The sequence below is a fragment of the Chrysochloris asiatica genome, unplaced genomic scaffold, assembly GCF_000296735.1.
Source record: "Chrysochloris asiatica unplaced genomic scaffold, ChrAsi1.0 scaffold00021, whole genome shotgun sequence".
NCBI classification, from domain to species: Eukaryota; Metazoa; Chordata; class Mammalia; order Afrosoricida; family Chrysochloridae; genus Chrysochloris; species Chrysochloris asiatica.
The window spans coordinates 15,470,311-15,490,505 of record NW_006408539.1 but is presented as its reverse complement, the minus strand read 5'-3'; the positions used below and the strand labels follow the sequence as shown (position 1 = coordinate 15,490,505).

At 37.5% G+C, this 20,195-nt stretch overlaps 1 protein-coding gene across 1 annotated transcript in view; it reads right to left on the bottom strand.

Annotated features, from left to right (window-relative positions):
* KIAA1468 (KIAA1468 ortholog) overlaps positions 1 to 20,195 on the bottom strand; it is a 156,420-nt gene that overhangs the window by 11,724 nt on the left and 124,501 nt on the right. Inside the window, exons 22-26 of the mRNA XM_006837577.1 lie at positions 18,940 to 19,039; positions 14,308 to 14,390; positions 14,020 to 14,083; positions 12,106 to 12,244; positions 9,016 to 9,132 (exon numbers count right to left, since the gene is read on the bottom strand). Coding sequence (XP_006837640.1) covers positions 9,016 to 9,132; positions 12,106 to 12,244; positions 14,020 to 14,083; positions 14,308 to 14,390; positions 18,940 to 19,039 — 503 coding nt within the window. The remainder of the gene's footprint in view (positions 1 to 9,015; positions 9,133 to 12,105; positions 12,245 to 14,019; positions 14,084 to 14,307; positions 14,391 to 18,939; positions 19,040 to 20,195) is intronic.

Here is a 20,195-nt window from a genome sequence, read left to right as displayed (position 1 = left end):
AAAAAAAAATTTTTTTTTGATAAAGGAAATGAGAGTAAATTGCTACAATTTGATAAACTTGACCTATATTCATGGAGGTAGTAACTCTAAATACCAACAGAGAGGGAAGGAGTCTTCACATCAAGTATCAATGCTATCCCCTCTGTACACAGGTAGATAGGGATGGGCAACTTAGACACTGGCTGTCTAAAATGAGGGGATGATAAAGGCCTGAAGTGACTGGTTGACCAGGTTTGAAGGGGAAGTTTAGCTTAATAGTGTGTGGGGGAAGAAAGTGTCCTCACTGAATAGTTTTCATCCTTGTCTAGATGGGTCTGGTTAAAAGAGATGGGGTAAGATTCTTGTGATTCAACAGTAATTGTTATCATGACTAATTGCGACTGTCACAACTGTACAGGTAGAAGTTTTGTAACAAAAATGGGGGAGTAGTTAATCTTACAGTCCAGAAACAAAGGACACTAGAACCATTAAGGGAGAAGAGCACAAGCGGAATGCGAGACCTTATCCAGAGAAGCAGCAACACCACAGATGGAGGCAGAGATGGGGACGTGGAGAGAGGGAGCAGCTGAAGACTCCAGATTCATGGGAAGAGAGGGACTAAGAGACGGCGGCCAGGAGGCAGACTTGCAGACTGTGCCCTTTGGTGGTGTAAATTATTATATATTCCTGAGTGTTTAAAAAAAAAAACTAAAGTGAAAGAGAGAAGAGAGGAATGCAGGGCCTGACCCAGAGAAACAGTGATGCCAGAGATGGAGGCAGAGATGATGACATGAAGAGATGGAGTGGCTGGGGACTTTAGACACAGAGAGGGAGAGGGGCAGGTTTACAGGGTATACTCTTTGGTTGGTTGATGATGCATGGAGGGGATTGTAACCATGGCAATGAAACGATATACGATAGGATGAATGTAAAACTGATGCTCTCCCATGTAAACTATCACATAATTCACAATAAAACATTACAAAAAAATAAACCTTAAGTGACTAGAGAGAAATACTGTTAACTGATGGTACATGGAGGGGATTATAATCATTGTAATAAAACAAGGTGTATGATTTGTTGAATGTATAAAACTGATGATCTGCCCTGTAAACTTTCACTCGTCATAATAAGAATCTTAAAACAAAAATACTGTATAATTTCAGTACTTATTCACCCATAAGGAGCTGTGGTGGTACAGTGGGGAAAATGTTGGGCTGATAACCACAAGGTTGATGGTTCAAACCCACCAGAAGCTCTTCAGAAAAAGATGAGGCTGTCTGCTTCTGTAAAGATTTACAGCCTCAGAAACTCCACGGAGCAGTTCTGTTCTGTTCTGGAAGACTGCTGTGAGGTAGAACAGACTCAATGGCAGTGGGCTTCAGTTTTGGGGTTTATTATGTAAACACACGAAATGAGTGTGAAAGGTAAGTTATATAACTTAACTGAATATTTAAATGAAGTATGAAAAGAGAATTATTATTCTAATCAGCCAAGTTGAAAGTTTTAGAAAAAACGGATAAACAATTGCTTAAAGTTGTTGAATTAAGTATGTATGCTTGTTGCTGTTGTATGTAAATGATTGGGAGAAAAATTGTAAATAGAGGAAAATTCTACATTCAGTATAAAATATGTTAACTGGATCCTCTGAAAGAAAATCAAAGGCAACTGCATTATAGATGTGATTTATTTTAAAAAGAAGTTTCAACTCTAACTAGCAAACTCACACTAAAGAAAACGCTTTAGTCCTCATCAAAAATGGTAAAAGTAAATACACGTATGTATTTTAAGTTAAAATAAAATATACTATTTATATTCTATTTTCCTGATTTCTTGCTTTATTCACTCTTTTTAAATGACCTACAATTGAACAGGTATGAGAACTTCAGCTACAGTAACAGCTTTAGTGCCAACTGTAGGTTCTGGTCATTTTTGTGAATTAACTTGACACATTAAAAAGAATCATGAAAGCAGATGCATCTCTTCAGGTACCAGTTTTTACCTTGTTCACTCACATCAGTTCTGGCACATTCTCATCTTATCATAGTTGTAAGCCCTATAAAACAGCTCTCTGTAACATATAAACTCTTGGTGTGTCGTATCACTGTAGGATCAGCCCTGGACTGCAAACCACAAGGTCAGCAGTTCAAATCCACCGGCTGCTCCTTTGAAACCCTATACAGGGTCACTATGAGTCAAGACCAACTCTACAGAACTTGACAACAATGTATTATGGACTTCTGGTGTGGTGCTGCAGGATAAGCACTGAATAAGCATCAGCTAGCTGCTCCTCAGAAATGCTATACAACATTGGTATGAGTCAGAATTGACTCAATGACCCTTAACAACAACATGTAATATTAACCATGTTAAAACTCATCCTTTATAAAGATGAGTTCAATCAGTATTTTTAAGGAAAAAAGTGACATTAATTATAATGAGTTTGATTAAGGAAAAAAAAATCAGTGCAACATGTAACTACCATCTTGAAAACAGTTTTAATAAAAACCATAAACATGTTGCACTATAATGTGTGATGTGTGAATTCAATGAAAAGCCAAATCAATTGCTGGCGAGTGGATCCTGACTCACAGATGACTGAGTAGAACTGCCCCACAGGATCTCCACAGCTGCAGTCTGTAGGGAAGCAGCTGGTGGGGTCAAACCACTGACCTTTCTGTTAGCAACTGAGTCCTAACCCGCTGTGCCGTCAGGGCTTATGATACTGAGAATCTAGTCCCCGCAAGTCTGTCAGCTTGTCCAGCTGGGGTGGCTTGTGTCTTGCTGTGATGCTGGAAGCTCTGCCACTGGTGTTTCTAATACCAGATGGTCACCCATAGGAGACAGGAGAGGTTTCAGTGGAGTTTCCAGCCTGAGAACAGATTTGGAAGAAAGAACAGGCAGCTCAATTCTGAGGGCTTAGCCCCCTGACAGCCTGTGAATAGCCGTGGAACACTGTCTGATGTAGGGCAGGAAGATGAGCCTTTCAGGTCGGAAAACACTCAGAAGATGACTGAGAAACAGCTGCCTCCAGAGTAGACATCGACCTTAACTGACATGTGTGGAACAGAGCTTTGGAGACCTTCATTAACTGAAGGGGCAGGACTCAAAATGAGAGGAAACAGCTGCAAACACTCACTGAAAATCAAAAAATGGAAATACAAAGTATGAATCTAGGAAAAGGAATCAGAAGTTGTCAATAAAGAGATGGGATACATAAAGATCAATATCCTAGGCATTAGTTGTGTTGGAATGGACTGGTATTGGCCATTTTCAATCTGACAATCAATGGTTTGCTATTCTGGGAATGACACATTGAACATTTCAAGATTGAGCTTGAAATACAATACTGTCTGTCATATACAGCTACAAGGAAGACCAGATAATATCACAATTATTCAATGCTAGTGAATTAGAAATTTAAGAATTCTACCAACTTTTTCAGGCAGAAACTGATCAAATAATCAAGGTGCATTGATAGTTACTGGTGATCGGAAAGTTAAAGTTGGAAACAAAGAGGAGGAGGGGTGAGTAGTTGGAAAATATAGCCTTGGTTGATAGAAATGATGTTGGAGATGATAGAATTTTCTAAGGCCAATGACTTATTCATTTGCCTTTCTGAAAAACATAGATGGTGACTATGTATGTGGACCTTGCCAGATGGAATACATAGGGATCATTTTGACTACAACTGTGGGTGGAGCCAATGAAGAAGCTCAATATCAACAGCAAAAACAAAGCCATCGATTCAGGCTGAGATTGAAGAAGATTGAAACAAGTCCACGAGAGCCAAAACACAACTTTTAGTGTAGCTGTTGTGAAGTATCATTCAGTCAGTTCTGACTCATAGTGACCCTGTGTAGGGTTTCTGAGGCTGGAAGTCTTTGCAGGAGCAGAGAGCCTTATCTTTTTCCCGCAGAGCAACTAATAGGCTTGAACTGCTGACCTTATGGTCTGCAGTACAATGCTTATCATAGAGACTATTTCAAGAACAGATTTGATGCATTGAACACTAATGAATGGAGATAAAATGTGGGATGACACTCATACCATGAAAAAAGTAAAAGGACACAAAAAGACAGAAAAGACAAAAGCAGATGTCAGAAGAGACTCTGAAACTTGCTCTTGAATGTAGGGAAGCGAAAACCAACTGAAGAAATGATGAAGTAAATGAGCTGAACAAAAAACCTCAAAGAACAACTAGCAAAGACAAAGTCAAGTATTGTAATGAAATGTGCAAAGACCCACAGTTAGAAAACCAAAAGAGAAGAACACACTCAGCATTTCTTACGCTGAAAGAACTGAAGAAAAAAATCAAGCCTCAGGTTGCAATACTGAAGAATTCTATGAGCAAAACATGAACGATACAGGAAGCATCACACGAAGATGGAAGGAATGCAGAGTCACTGTGCCAAAAAGAACTGGCCGATGTTTCACCATTTCAGGAGTATCAGATGATCAAGAACGGATGGCATTGAAGGAAGAAGTCTAAGCTGCACTGAAGGCCCTGGCTCCAAGAATTGAGAGAATACCAACTGAAATGTTTCAACAACCGGAGACAGTGCTGGAAGCACTCACTGGTCTGTGTCAAGAAATTTAGAAGACGGCTACCTGGCCAACTGATTGGAAGAGATCTAGATTTGTGCCTATTCCCAGGAAAAGTGACCAAACAGAATGTGTGAAGTATCAAACAATGCATCAATATTACATTCAAGTAAAATTCTAATGAAGATAATTCAAAAACAGCTGAAGCAGCACATAGAGAAGGCGATAACAAAAATTCAAGCCGAAGCCATAAAAAGACGTGGAACCAGGGATATCACTGGTGACATCAGATGGATTTCCACTGAAAGCAGAGAATATCAGAAAGATGTTTACTTGTGCTTTATTAACTATGCAAAGGCATTCAACTGTGTGAATAACTAATTATGGATAACACTGTGAAGAATGAGAATTGCAGAACACTCAGTTGTACTCAAGGGGAACCTTTACATAAACCAAGAGACAGTTGTTTGAACAGAACAAGGGAATACAGAATGGCTTAGTATCAGGAAAGGTGTGTGCCAGGGTTGTACCCTTTCAGCATATTTATTCAGTCTGTATGCTGAGCAAGCAATCTGAGAAGCTGAAAGAACAGGGCATCAGGATTGGAGAAAGAGTCATTAATAACATATACTATGCAGATGACAAACTTTGCTTGCTGAAAGCTAAGAGGATTTGAAACACTTGTTGAGGAAGGTCAAAGACTACAGCCTTCAGTATGGATTACAACTCAATATAAAGAAAACAAAAATCATCACAACTGGACTAATAAATAACATCATGAGAAGCAGAGAAAAGAGTGAAGTTGTTAAGGATTTCATTTTACTTGGATGCACAATCAGCACTCAAAAGAAGTCAAACAAGACATACTGCACTGGGCAAATCTGCTTCACAATACCTCCTTCTAAGTGTTAAAGAGCAAAGATGCCTCTTTGAGGACTAAGGTGAGCCTGACACAAGTGATGGCATTTTCAATCACCTCGTATGCATCTGAGAGTTGACAGTAAATAAAGAAGACCAAGAATAATTGGTGCATTTGGATGATGGTGTTGGTGAAGAAGACTGGAAGTACCATGGACTACCAGAAGAAAAAACCAATCTATTAAGAAGAAGTACCGTCAGAATGCTCCTTGGAAGCCAGGTTATTGAGCAAGGTTGCCATACTTAGGACATGTTATCAGGAATGACCAGTCTCTGGAAAAGAACATCATGCTTGGTAAAGTACAGGGTTTTTGAAAAAGAAGACCCCTCAAGGAGATGGACTGGAGTCCTGGTGTGGCGCTGTGGGTTAATGCGCAAGGTTGGCGGTTCAAGCTCACCAGTCGCTCCTCAGAAACCCTATGCAGGGTTGCTGCGGATTGGAACCAACTCATCTGCACTTACCAACACAACAAAAAGGAAGGAAATGGATTGACACCGTGGCTATCCTACTGCGCTCAAACATAATCAAGATTGTGAGAATTGCACAGAACCAGGTAGTCTTTCATTCTGTTGTCCACAGGGTCTCTACGAGTTGGAACCAATTTGATGGCACCTGTAGGATCAGCACTGGCCTTTGAACCACAAAGTTGGCAGTTCAAGCCACCGCATGGTCCTTGGAAACCCAATACAAGGTTGCAATGAGTCAGAACTGACTTGACTGCACTTAACCACAACAAAACACCATACAGTATCAAACACAGGATCATTTGGTTGATCCAAATTGCAGAGGGCTACAACCTAACAGGTAGTCTTTAGTTTAGTAGTTTGGAGAAGTACCATCAAGAAGTAGCACTGTGATTGACCTTTGAGTTGGTAGTTAAGTCTGACCTAGGGAAAAGAGAGTATAGAGTGAAATGCTGAAGATGCCCTGATTTGGTCTTCATTTCCCCAAGGACTCACAGAATCCTAAGCTCTGGAAGGGAACTTAAGTATTATTTAGACATCAGGAATCACGATTCTTCAGTGATAGTCATAAGGCCTCTGAATGCTAACAATGACAGGCCAGTCACAGTTTTATGAGAAATTTTTGTATTTTTTTGATTACTTACTTACAAAGATTTTCCTGGGGGGAAAAGAAGCACCTCTGTAATTTCTGCTTGTCAGTGCTAGTGCTGCACCTTAGTTACACGTGTTTTCCTTTCTTCTACATGACCACCTTTACCATACTGCTCAGTTCTCTTAATCCCTAAGTCGTCTCTTCTCCAGGTCAATAACTAAATGCCTACAAACTTTTCTCCAACATAAGTCAGTTTCCTGACTGATTATTATACTGTGTGTCCCACAGCAGCGTTTTTCTACATCCCTACTAAGCTATGATGTCAGTGCTGAAAGGAATTGGATTCTGATCACTTGAAGTTCAAGGAAGAGCAGACAGATGCGGACAGTGTGATTTTATTTGTGGCCACCCTGTTGACTCATGGATAAGTTCTGACTCATGTAGAACTAACACTCTTAGCACTTCCACAGGCAGTTCATCCCTATTAGTGCAAAGACTTTTCATTGTCTGTGGGCTACTGCACCAGACTGCAGAGCTGCTTGAACTGCAAGGTCGGCAGTTCAAGCTGACCAGCTGCTCCTCGGAAGCCATATACAGGGTCGCTATGGGTCGGAACCTATTTGACGGTACTTAACAACAACAACAACAACAATACTCATACACAGCATTCCTTCTGCATAAACACTGATGTTTCTCTAGAAAGGACTACTTTCCCCATTAGGAAATAAGCTTTTACGCTAAAAGAACTAAAAACTGTAATCTTTTGACCTTCCCATTTTCATTGATATACACTCTTTTGGAGCCTCTCTTCTCTGTAAGATATATATGACTTTTTGCTTAAGTTTTAAACATCTACTTTCTGAAAGCTGAGTGAAATGATACAGTATATCACTGTTTTCTTTGAGATATAAACTCCAAAATGCAATTATGACTTTCTTGCAAGGGTCCTGCTACTACTTCTCCATTACCAGAGAGTTCTTCCCTGATAATTCAGAGTATCAGTTCCTTTTTTTGCTTCCTCTATCTTCTCCAAGTTGAAAATGGCAACAAGATAAATAAATCAGATGGTAAGTTCTGCTTTTAGTGTAATTAAACTTACAAACGATATATGCATAGTTGAGGTGCACAATTACTAAAATATGGTGCATCTGTATTGAAGAAAACATGGCTTGTATCATCCATATGATTAACTAAATTACAGTAAAATTCCAAAGTAAAATGCTCAACACTAGGCATTCAACTTCAAGTTTAAATAGATCCAAAAGGACAAAGAGCTTTTTAACGTACAGCACCACCTTTCAATTCCGTCTATTTGATTTGTGGTGTTGTAGGATCAGCACTGGACTGACTGCAAACCACAAGTTAGGCAGTTCAAACCCACCAGGTGCTCCTCAGAAATCCACTGCAGGGTTGCTATGAATGCGAATCTAATGGACAGCACCAACAACAAACAAAAACATCACCTTCCATCTGTATATTTCAGCCACAATTCAATGCCAAAAGTGTCACTGCTATGTTTGAATGTATCTACTTTATTTTAGATTATCTGTTTACACTGCTTAGTATTCTGAACTGGTATATAACAATGTGTAAACGTTAGTTCTAGAACTCTGTTTGCCCTCTATTTTCTTGAGAATCCCTAGGAACCTCTTTCCACCATCACTTTTTTCTGTCGTAATTATGTTTATCTTGTTTTGCATGTACTCTTAAAAGTTTCTAAGATCATTTAGTCTTTCATTCTTCTTTCAATCTCTTATTTCCCCTTTTCTAGAACTCTTGTGCTTCTCTAAGTTGGAGTTCATTTTGCCTAGAGAGAAGGGAATAATGTTAACTGCCTGTTTTTTGTCTCTCCTCCTTTCTTAGTTTTATTTACTAAGGAAATAGCATAGGGTTGTTAGGAGCACTGAACTGGACAGCTACCATTCTTTGTTCTAGTCACACAAGTATTTTTAACTGTAGAAAACAGTAGAAGTCACCAATGTCTTTAAGCCTTAGTCAGTCATTTATAAAATGTAGTGGCTGACCTAGGTTTAAGATTTAGATGACCTCCAACCTTTCCATCATCACCAGAGATGACTCACTGCATTGGCCATGCACTTTTCCAATGAGCGGCAGCATCTCTATGAGACACTCACAGTACCCTACTGGAGACTGATGGCTAAACAGTTATCGAAAAACCTGCTGGCACAGACACCAGGTTTCCTCCTGATCAACAGAAACCTCAGCTCCAACTCATTCAGCCTTTCATTTCTTGCCTAGATGAATGTAGATAAAACTTTGAAGAACTCCATCAATATTTTCAAAACTATTGGGCATAGAGGATTTAAAACTGTTGTTGTTTTTTTAAATTATAAGATGGTTAGAGTAAGGGATGAGGCAAATCAATTGTCATTTCAATTTTTTACAATCCTTCTGTAAGTGAATTGAGGACAAAAGGTTCTGTTTCTCATTGTTTAACAAGTGAAGTGCACTGAAAGTTTGGACAGTGATAGATTCACATTAATCAGTAAGGATACAACAACAGGAAAGTGCACTGTAGGCTTCGAAAAGATGGGTAGCGATGTCCAGTCTTTTAGAATCCACGATTTGTAAGTTGTTCACCAAGGCTAACTTATGCAGATGTGGTATAACAACTGGAACGAGAAAAAAAGAAATACAGAAAACACTAAAACATTTGAAAATAATGTCATTTTAATTTATAAAATTTCATTTTAATTCTGGATGATTGAAAAAACACTACTCACATTCTAAACTTTTCATGGATGATTTATATATATATATGTTGTTGTTGTTAAGTGCCGTCGAGTCGGTTCCGACCCATAGCGACCCTGTACAGGGTTTCCAAGGGTGTAAATCCTTACGGGAGTAGAAAGCCTCATCTTTCTCCCGCGGAGCGGCTGGTAGTTTCGAACCACTGACCTTAAGGTTCGCAGCCCGATTCGTAACCACTATGCTACCAGAGCTCTCTCTCTCTATATATATATATACACCCTATTTTTAAAGTGGACTCCTGGTGTGGCATTGTGGGAGCAGCACTGGATTGTGAGCCACAAGGCCAGCAGTTCAAACCCACCAGCTGCTCCTCAGAAACCCTAAACAAGGTCGCTATGAGTTGGAAGTCACTCAACAGCACTTAACAACAACAATTGTTTTTAAATACTTTCAGAAAACTTTTACAAAATATTTTAGAGTAGATCCAAATTAAAGGGAATCATGCCTTCTCTTTTTGTATGGCGGCTTAGGACAGAAATAAGGAACTCAGGAAAAAACTAATCGGAAGTGGAAAGTTGCCATTTTAGGAAATCTCTATTGTAGGATTGAACACTGTCAGTGAGTCTCACAAAGCAAAAAGAGTTGAAAATGAGAACAACTGAATAGTGTTCCAGACAGAACAACAAACTCCTGAAATCAAAATATAGACTAAAGGTACTCCACTCCTGTGACTAAAATTAGGAAAGCAGAAAGGCCAATATGAGATGCAGTGTCCGCTATGGCTAAGAAATACGAGGGAAGAGAAATGGCTTACGATTTTCTAGAATTACTCAAGCAGCAGAAATTTCTATCCTAAATCTTCTCCTAAACAACCTTTCACTGTTATTTTAGGACCACTACTGCTGTTGTTGTTAAGTACCATTGAGTTGGTTCTGACTCATAGTGACCCTGAAAAGGATTTCCAAGGAGCGGCTGATGAGTTTGAACTGTTGACTTTGTGGTTAGCAGTCCAGTGCTTAACCTACAGTGCCACACCAGGACTCCTTTAGGACCATTATGAAAAGACTATTCCTCTCTTCTTTGTGATACAACTCCTACAAACTTAATACGTAGGTCTCTACACTGCAACTCAAACTATCAAATAAAATGGAAGAATTATTTTTAGAAGCACTTGAAAATTCTAGATAGACATTAAAATACCTTCACTATGTGTGATTTCAGAAATAAGTATGGTTTCCGAATTCCTAAAAGCAAAGGACTGCACAGACAAAGTAACTGGAGCAGAGCTTCTAACAATCCAATCGGAATCTTCCCTGATGCCATCAGTCTTTCTTTTATCTACATATGAAAAGGTTAGATACTGCCGAGAGGTATGAACTCATCAATGTGGTGTATACCAAAGACTCATTATTAACTCAATAACATGGTGTATACCAAAGACTCAGTATTAACTCAACAATGTGGTGTATACCGAAGACTCATTATTAACTCAACAACATGGTGTATACCAAAGGCTCATTATTAACTCAACAATGTGGTGTGTACCAAAGATTCAGTATTAACTCAACAATGTGGTATATACCAAAGACTCAGTTATTAACAATGTTGTGTATACCAAAGATTCAGTATTAACTCAACAACGTGGTGTATACCAAAGACTCAGTATTAACTCAACAATGTGGTGTGTACCAAAGACTCAGTATTAACTCAACAACGTGGTGTGTACCAAAGACTCAGTATTAACTCAACAATGTGATGTGTACCAAAGGCACGTTATTAACAACATGGTGTATACCAAAGGCTCATTATTAACTCAACAATGTGGTGTATACCAAAGACTCATTGCCTGTTTAGCCTATTTCCTTGCCCCAGAGCAATTCTAGCCTCAACAAAATGAGTCAGCGCACCTTCAGACCTTGTACTAGGAACACCTGTAGACCTGATGTTACATGTGGACTATCCCTGCTACTAACTAAAACAAACTCCAAACGTTTTTATCTTGGCTGGTTAATGAATTATAATATTGTTATTTTATCAACATTATTCACCCAGTGAAAAAGAATCTCATGGTTTTGTTTCTGTGATTCACTAAGCGTCTATGCCCTGAACAGGGCTTTCGGACACTGTAGACCAGATCCTAACTTCATATTTTTTTGTTGATGAGTTTGTCTTTAAAATGAAGAGACACAATTAGGCTGGACATGCACTAGTTAGTTTGTTGGAGAATCCGACTGTGAACTAGACACCAGTGTGGCCCTTTCTAGAGGATGTCAAATTTTGATAAAGTGAACGGCTAAAATCTAATAGTGATAACTGATATGCTTTTCCAGTAATGATGACTGGATGTTTTGATGCTACCTAAATAAGTCATTTTCATAAAGGCCATTGTAGTTGTTGTTAAGTGCCGTCAAGTCGGTTCTAACTCATAGCAACCCTGTATAGGGTTTCCAAGGAGCAGTGGGTGGATTTGAACCACCAACCTTGCTGTTCAAACCAACATTGCAGTTGAGTGCTCATCCTACAGCGCCACAGTAAAAGAGACACTACAGAAATGAGAAAAAAATGCTTTAAACAATCACCACACAGATCAACAGGCTGTGACTAAAACACAGAGTGATATATCAAAAGCTGAATGGCATGCTAAGTAGAAAAAACATGTATTTTTCATAAGAACATGTCTAGAAACTAAAAACTTGAAAAACAAGTCTTACAACAATCACTGGCTAGTATGAGAGACCATATTATCCATCCACTGACAATACTGAGCAATTCACAATAACCTATTTGTTTCACTTTCAGCTTTCAGTACGTTAAAGACAAAGTACAGCGAATCTTCTAGCTTTCATCTTACTACTGAGGACAAAGAGACAAAAAGATAGACAAGTACAACTTACATTCATCTCGGAATCTGGGTTCAGCATTAGGTCCAACTCTCCCAAATGTTTTTATGATCTCTGTGTGCAAAGAATGCTGGTCTTGGTACTGAGGATCTTCCAGGAAAGAAGCCAGCTGCATCTTCACTCTTTCCAGCAACTAAAAATTAGGTAATATACAGTCGTTTTAGAAAAGATTAAAAATGAGTACAGTTGTTAAAAGAGAAAGATACACATTAAACATTAAAAGATGGCTTTCAGTTGCAGGTTCAAAAAAATTAGATCAACATATTAGAAAATTGCAATTGAATAAATAATTTGGAGTCCTGGTGTGGCACTGTGGGTTAATCGACTGTAGGGTCAGTTTGAACCACAAGGTCAGCAGTTCAAAGCTCACCAACTGCTCTTTGGAAACCTATACAGGGTCACTATGAGTCAGAACCAACTCAATGGCACTTAACAACAACAATATTAGAAATCTCCAATTATGTAAATAATTGAGTCTTCGGGTTCAGAAAAACTTTTATATCTTTGTGTATGCTTATTAATGCTTAAAGGTTTTTGTGTGTGTGCATGTTTTGAGGAAAGCTTAGAAAATATAAATATTCCCTGACAAACTGTAAAATCAAAAGAAAAACTTACAAAATATTTAGGGAGAAGATAAGTTTATGATGATTTTGTACCAAGATTATAATTGTCTAAAACAGTGTAAGCTACCCGATTATTTGCCTTCTGAAAGCGATGAGTCATTAATGATTTACATCTTACTCACATTTCCCTAAAAGACATCTTTATTTTAGGATTTAAGAACATGCTGAAATTCTGCCAAGGCTGCAGAATGTTGTGTGCTCTTTTACATTGCTTCACCAGTGAAACATTTAAGGAGAAAAGCGCAAAACATTTCTTTCCACAACCTAACACAGTTGTTTAATTTTTATAATGAACAATTTTGTGTGTTTAAAACATCTTTGTGACAAAGAAAATTTGTAAAATAGTTCTTTCTTTGTAAAGAAAACCTTGCTACTGTTGTTGTTAAGTGCTGCTGAGTAGGTTCCGACTCATAGCAACCCTGTATCCAAGGAGCAGCTGATGCGCTTGACCCACCGACCTTGTGGTTCAAACCATCCTGGCAGTCCAGCACATTAACCTGCAGTGCGCCACACTTACGTGGAAAACTTGGTTTATTTGATGACATGATGAGGTAATGTATATAGAGAATAATTTACTTTCCGATCTATAGGATTTTTCATTTGTGTAAAGACAATTATAATCTGAAAATGAAGAATGACACTCGATTTTAATTTTGAGACATGCCTTTTAGTTAATGCTGCTGATAGAATTTAACAAACACATATTTAAATTAGAATCAAAACACAATCTTACAAGACTTTACAATGACTTGAGATTGCACAGTTTCATAATCTAAATGCGATCTTAAGGGAGAAGAAACTTGGTGATTCCTTGAAGCCACGGCCAGTGATGTAAACAGCCTCCACTAGGGCATTTGTAGAGCTTGAGCTAAATGACACAGCCATCATTCCATGTGTGGAACTGAGATGGATTTGTGTCTTCAAAACTGCGAAAATGGGCAACCAGGAAAGTCTGTAGACTGGCTCAACAAGCTACTGGAGAGCAGAGGGTGTGGGAACCACATCTAGACTAAAGAATCAATTAGAACCTCAATGTCCAAATGGGCTTAAAATAGAACATCTGAGGGTTATTTTCTAATTGAGAAGAAAGACTACAGATCTCTCAATGACATGAAAACACACTTTGGTTAGACTACTATGTTTTCAACGATTGACTCTCTTCTGGCCCATAACTAAGAAAATAAATGAAAGGTCCAATGCCCGTACCCTCTCCAGCCCTGGTACGTGTATGGTAATGTGTCATTACCTCAACAGTAGACAGAAATAAATTTCAAGTATTTCCTACCTCTCTTTGAATAACTGTTTCCATAATAGTGCCAAAAGCTGGAATTGTGGCAATCCTGACAGAGCTGTTAGAATAAAAAAAGATGAAGAGACTGAAACTTTCTCTGAGATGATAAATGACTATGGCTTAAATGTGTATCAAAGGTAAGTATAAGGTAAGTATACTGATTAATCTCTAGCAATGACAAAACTTAAAAGAAAAAAAAATTAAAATAAAAAAACAACAGACCAAGAAGAATGCTCAAAAAGACAGACAGGATAACTTAAGGTCGCAGTCTGTGAAACTCACAATTCTGGATCACTGGACAAGGTAACAAGGGCCGGAGCAACCCGCTTGTCAACTAACGCTTCACTCATGCCTCGAAGAGTCAGCTGCAAACCAGTCAACATGCAATAAAAAATGGTTTGGTAAAAACTGGAAACTGGAATGAGAAGTGGATTAGCTGTGACTGAGGATGGGCAGGCAGACTCACTGGCCTCTCTTGGGTTCGTCACCCACATGAGACATTAAAATGTTAAGCCTCTGGTTCATGCTACTACACTGACTGGTACAACCTGTTAGTGAGATTAGCAGAGCATCCTTTCTTGGCTTGAAAGAAACAGACCATCAGCATTCTTAGCTTTTCAAATCGTTTATCATTGTTTTTCTTCAATACACAGTGGTCTCCAAATCAGGCTTACTGTGAGGGTTGACATTCATAAAAGATACATGAATATCAATGTGATTCATGTTAAAATCAAGGAAGCATAATCCATTGTTACTATTTTTAAAGGATTTTGAATTGAAAAGCTGATGGCTATTTCTTGACAGACAAATTGTGAAAGGGATGCCGAATGTAAAAGGCAGGCACGGCACTTACATTTCAGGGTCACTGGAGAGAGTAATGAGAGCAGGAACAACCCTCTGAGCTACCAGAGTCTCATTCACCCCCTTCACCAACAGCTGATTGGTCGACACAGGGAGTAGTCACAGGAGATGCACGGAAAGAGCAAACAGTGCCGTGGGAAGGAGAAAGGCACAACCAAGAGAGAGAAAACACAATGCAAAACCAAAATTAGAAGCTAAGCCAATATTGCTACTAGAGGGCTTTACAAAGAGGGAGAATGCTTAGGAGGAAAATAAAGCTCAAACAGTCTAGCAGTCCACAAAAACAGGGCTTGTTACCAATTCAATGGCAGTTTGTCCTTCTGGTCATTGTCTATACAATTTCTATGTATAGAATGTATTTTTAAAAAGGCAATACTTGTTATTTTTTTAAAGGCCTGAAACCAAGGCACATACTGAGTTCTACGGTTAAAATTCTCCAAGTAAATCTGGTGTGATTTCATTATGACCAACAAGGTACAAACTGGACTGTTTTTTAACCAGACTCAAATAGCTAGCAGCTACCACAAAACTAACTGCTTTTGACTGTCTCACAGCAACTAAGTTGACAATACACACCGGACACCCCCAGCCTTTAGAGCACAGACACACAATGCAGCCTGATGGGACATATCACTGTGGGAATCAGATCTGGGTTCAGCTCTCCACTTATTAGCCACTTGACCTTAAGTATCTTACATAATCTTTTCAGACTCTGTTTCCTCACCTGAAAATGACCATTAGCTTGCATCTAATACTGTGTCGGAGTCCTGGTATGGCACTGTGGACTAATGTGTCAGACTGCAAAGTCATTTGAACTGCAAGGTCGGTGCTTCAAGCTCACCAGCTGCTATGGGTCAGAATCGGCACGACGGCACTCAACAACAATACTGTGTCTGACAAGGACTGGGCACTCCAGAAATGATGCTGCGAGTCCTCAAGTTTATTCTGGCTTGTAGCATCTGGAACATGTTTCCAAGGCTATCGTCTCTGTGAAACAGACTACCGTATCTTTCTTCTGCAGAGCTGCTGGTACGTTTGAACTGCCGACCTTTCATTAGCAGGTGAGTGCTTAACCACTGCACCAGCAAGGCTCCTCAAGACAGGATAGCTTTATTATTACTATGAGGACCCCAAGAATATGAAATGGAGATATTTGGAAAAAGACACTATGTAAATTTAAAAGTTTGTGGTTGGACCATACAGTTAATATTTTATTAACAGTTCTAACTCACTTTAGAATCCACTTAAAAATTCTGAAATAATTTTGATAAAAGACCAAAAGCTAATTGAGCAGGAATGAAATGACAAGAGACACTGAGGTAGGAACTACAATATTACATACAGATGTTAGGTAAAAAGAATTAGGGCAAGGAAGCTGAAATATTTCATTGTTCAATAAGCGTACTTGAATGTGCTGCTCTTTATTAATAAGCTACATCAATGAAAACAACAACACTTTCTTCTGAATCATTTTATAAATAAGATAGTTTAAATATGAATCAGTCAAAATCTACTATTTTATACCAGCCAAAAGCCTTAAACACAAACAAATAATAATAATAATAAAAAAAAAAAACAGAACCAGGATAACCTACGGAATAAAACAATTTTTCACTCTTCTGGGGTTTCTAAGCTCAATTCCTTTAGTAAGCTGGAAAGAAAAAAAAACAAACCCAGTAGATTTAAGTGCTGTCAATTATACTAGCTTTGAAGTATTATACACAAAGTATGTCATTGGATCTTTACAATCTGCTGTGAGGTAAATGCAATTATTATTAAATTTTTCATTTTCACAGATGAAGAAACTGAGGCTAAGCGAAGTGAAATCGCTTGACCGAGCTAATAAGTAGTAGAGCAAGGACACAGACGAGCCACAGACGCTTAGAGTCCAGGCCTTCTTGGAGTTGCGGACTAACGCTACAGGCTCTACTTCCTCATCCATGATCTAAGAAAAAGAGTTACCCTCCCCTTGCCAGAAATCCACTAAGTCCCAGGAGCAGTTAAGTGATTAAGTCCTTTTATAAATTAATTTCCATTAATAATTTGCTACTTTAAAAAGTAGTATACTGGCTTTTATTTAACAATGACAATAATGTGACTGACTGAGTTTCCCCTTTATGTACAGCCAATGGAAAACTCAGTGAAATTTAGAATTCCATTTTAGTAATTATCTCATATGACCTTCTTATTATATCTAATTCTTACTTTTTTCTTTATTCCTTGTAGTTTTTCTTATTTTAGCTGTCTTAATTTTTATATTTTTTATTTTGAATTAACTCATCTTTTAGGAAACAGGAATAATATAAATTATAAAGTATCAGTATCAGAAGAGATATTATGAACAATATTTATTCTTTTGATACAATTTTGTACAAAATAAGGATTCTTGGTAAAAAAGTTACTTTAATTTCTTCTACTGATCACTTTTACTTATATATATGCTAATTGAGATTTTGTCATAAACAAATTAGAAAAAAGATGGTATTAAATTTCTCTCAGTAGACTAGGAAGTCCATAACTTATCTGAGACCAGAGAACACTGAAATACGCTTCAGCACAGGCATAGTTTCTAGACACTGAGAGCAAGCAGAGAAACCCAAACCAGTCTAAAGCCATAAACAAGGCAACAGAGAAAAAGCAGAGAGAGAAGCTTCATCTCATTCATTTAAAATTTCTCATTTATGTGGTACGCTTCACTAGTATAAACATACAATTCAGAAACAAAGGGTGGAAGAGAAAGAAGCTTTTAAGGTCTTAGAATAAAATTCTAGGAAGAGAACACATTAAAGAAAGAGCTTGATGTTTAAAAGCAGGCCTTTTCTTTTGTTGGGGTCGGGCAGAAGGCTGTCTTTTATGGTAATAACGCATGCCCCTTTCTCAATATCCCTAGAAGGAATTTGCTCTAGATACCAAATCAATTTTTAAATTTAGCATTCACCTTGACAGAGAACACCTGATTCCTGGCTTATATGGGGTTGTTTTGGGGGTTTTTCTTGGCTTTGTGTTAAATTTTAAAAAATCAATTATGTATAGTAAACGAGGAAAAAAAGGATTTTCCCCTCCCAGATAATAACGTAAGTTTCATTAGATTCCATGCACCTATTTTATATATCAATGCCCTATCCTTACATCTGCAATATGTATTTTTAACGTGTGAAGAAAGTCTGAAAGTCAGAAAAAATTATAAAATTATGAGTAAATATGTGTTCCCTGTTCCGTTCTATTAATTTGTGAAGTAACAGCCTGGATGAAAAGTCTCCAATCTTGACAAGAATGTTGTTGTTGGTAAGTGCCGTTGAGTTGGTTCCGACTCATAGTGACCCTGTATAGAGTTTCTGAGGAGCAGTTGGTGGGTTTGAATTGCCAACCTTGTAGTTAACAGCTCAATGTTGGTGTTCAAATAAAAGTTCTAAAACATATACTTATATAAAAAGTATACTAAAATACAATATAATTTCTTATACAATGGGTACAAAAAATAGGCATTTTCATATTTCTCTTAGGTAGGTGGCAATTTACCATTTAGGTAAATTGCCTCTTTTATAAGGCTCTGGGTAGTTAATTTTATTTCAGATCCAATATATGAGGGAATAGCAAAGTAGCATAAATCAATAACATAAATATTTCCATATTTATAATTATTGCTTTCAAAATCCTATTCATGAATCTAATTAGCTTTTATAATGGTGAAAGAAACCCTAAATTGTTTTATTAGCTCTATACCTCAGTAAACAGAAAGAAAAGTATAGTCAGAGAGACTTACATAAGCTGGAAATGAAAATAAAAATTACGAAAGAATTTGAGAAAAGCAAATGATAATAGAATAACATTAAGGAACCAGTAAGGCTAGAACGTATTCTTAAATATGCAAAAGCTAAATGATTACATTTCTGCCCCATCACACAGTACACAACTAGAAACTGTTCAATGCCATAAGTTATATACATCAACAGACAAGATACGTAAAGTACAATTTATAAAAAAAAATTCCCAACCCTCCTTCTTCCAAAGAAAAGCATCATGATGTGAACTAACAAGCATTTGGTGACACACCTCAAACATCCTAGCAGCAGTGCACCTCACAAGGGCTGATGTATGGACAACACCATACCACAAAACCGTTAAGAGTAACTCATGGTAGGCAGGATTAGCACTGGAAGCAAAAAAAAAAAAAAACCTTATTAACAATCAGAAAAATATTCTATTTGCATAATCAGAGTTGTTGATATAATATTGATAAATATGAGCTTGCTCTGTATATTTCATAGCTCAAATATATGCAAGATTCTCTAAAACAGCAAGCCACTTTGTAAAACCGCAAACTATCATATTCAGAAATTACACTCGTAAGTTCTATAAGCATTTAGAATTGTGATAGAAATTTCACATCTGGTAGCATAAAAGTTAAAACATTAAAAAGAAAAACAAAATTCCTCTATGAAAATAAAGGAGTGCACTAGATGGGTCAGATGGGTAAATTACAACCTTTGTAGACTTTAATTTCCACATCTATACAAACCAGTATACATCTTATTTATATCTAACAGTTGTCGTAATACCAAATAAGATGAACTGGAATGATCAACATGGATGTGAAGCCGATTCAAATGTAAGATGATATTATTAATGAATGCATAAGCCTATTTTCAGTAAAGATAGAAATAAAAATTACTTTAGCAGCCAGATAATGCAATTATTAGCAAGACTAAGTAAGGAAATTAATGTAGAAAAAGGAGCCAAATGAGGTGGCTTTCACTTTGGAGCTCCTCTTTCAGTTCTGGAAAACTCAATTTTCTTCAAATACATACTTAATTTTATTTCTCCAAATAACTCAAAGAAAACATATCTATATCTTTTCCCCTACTTTTCAATCATAATGCATTGATCAAGAATATCAGCAACATACAAATAAACAAAACCAAAACTATCTTAAGTCTCAAAAACTAGATATTTGGTGTATGTGCCAATCTTTCTATACTTAAAATATGAAGGTAAATCAAAAAGTATTGCTACAAAATCATAGAAACCTTTATTTTTTGAAAAAATAAAACGTGCAGCTAATGTTTATCAACACTTCCGCCATCTAGGCCTATACACTTCTGATGGGGGTGCTTCCAGATCTTTATTCCTTCCCCAAAGAATTCTGTATTCTTTGATTTATACTACATCCAAATAGCAGTTCTGGTATCCTTGAGAGAATCAAATTGTGTTCCTTTTAGGTGTTTTTTGAGTTTAGGGAACACCTAAAGGGTTTGAAGGGACAAGTTTGAAGGGACAAGTCAGGGCTGTAGGGGTGGATGGGGTCGAAA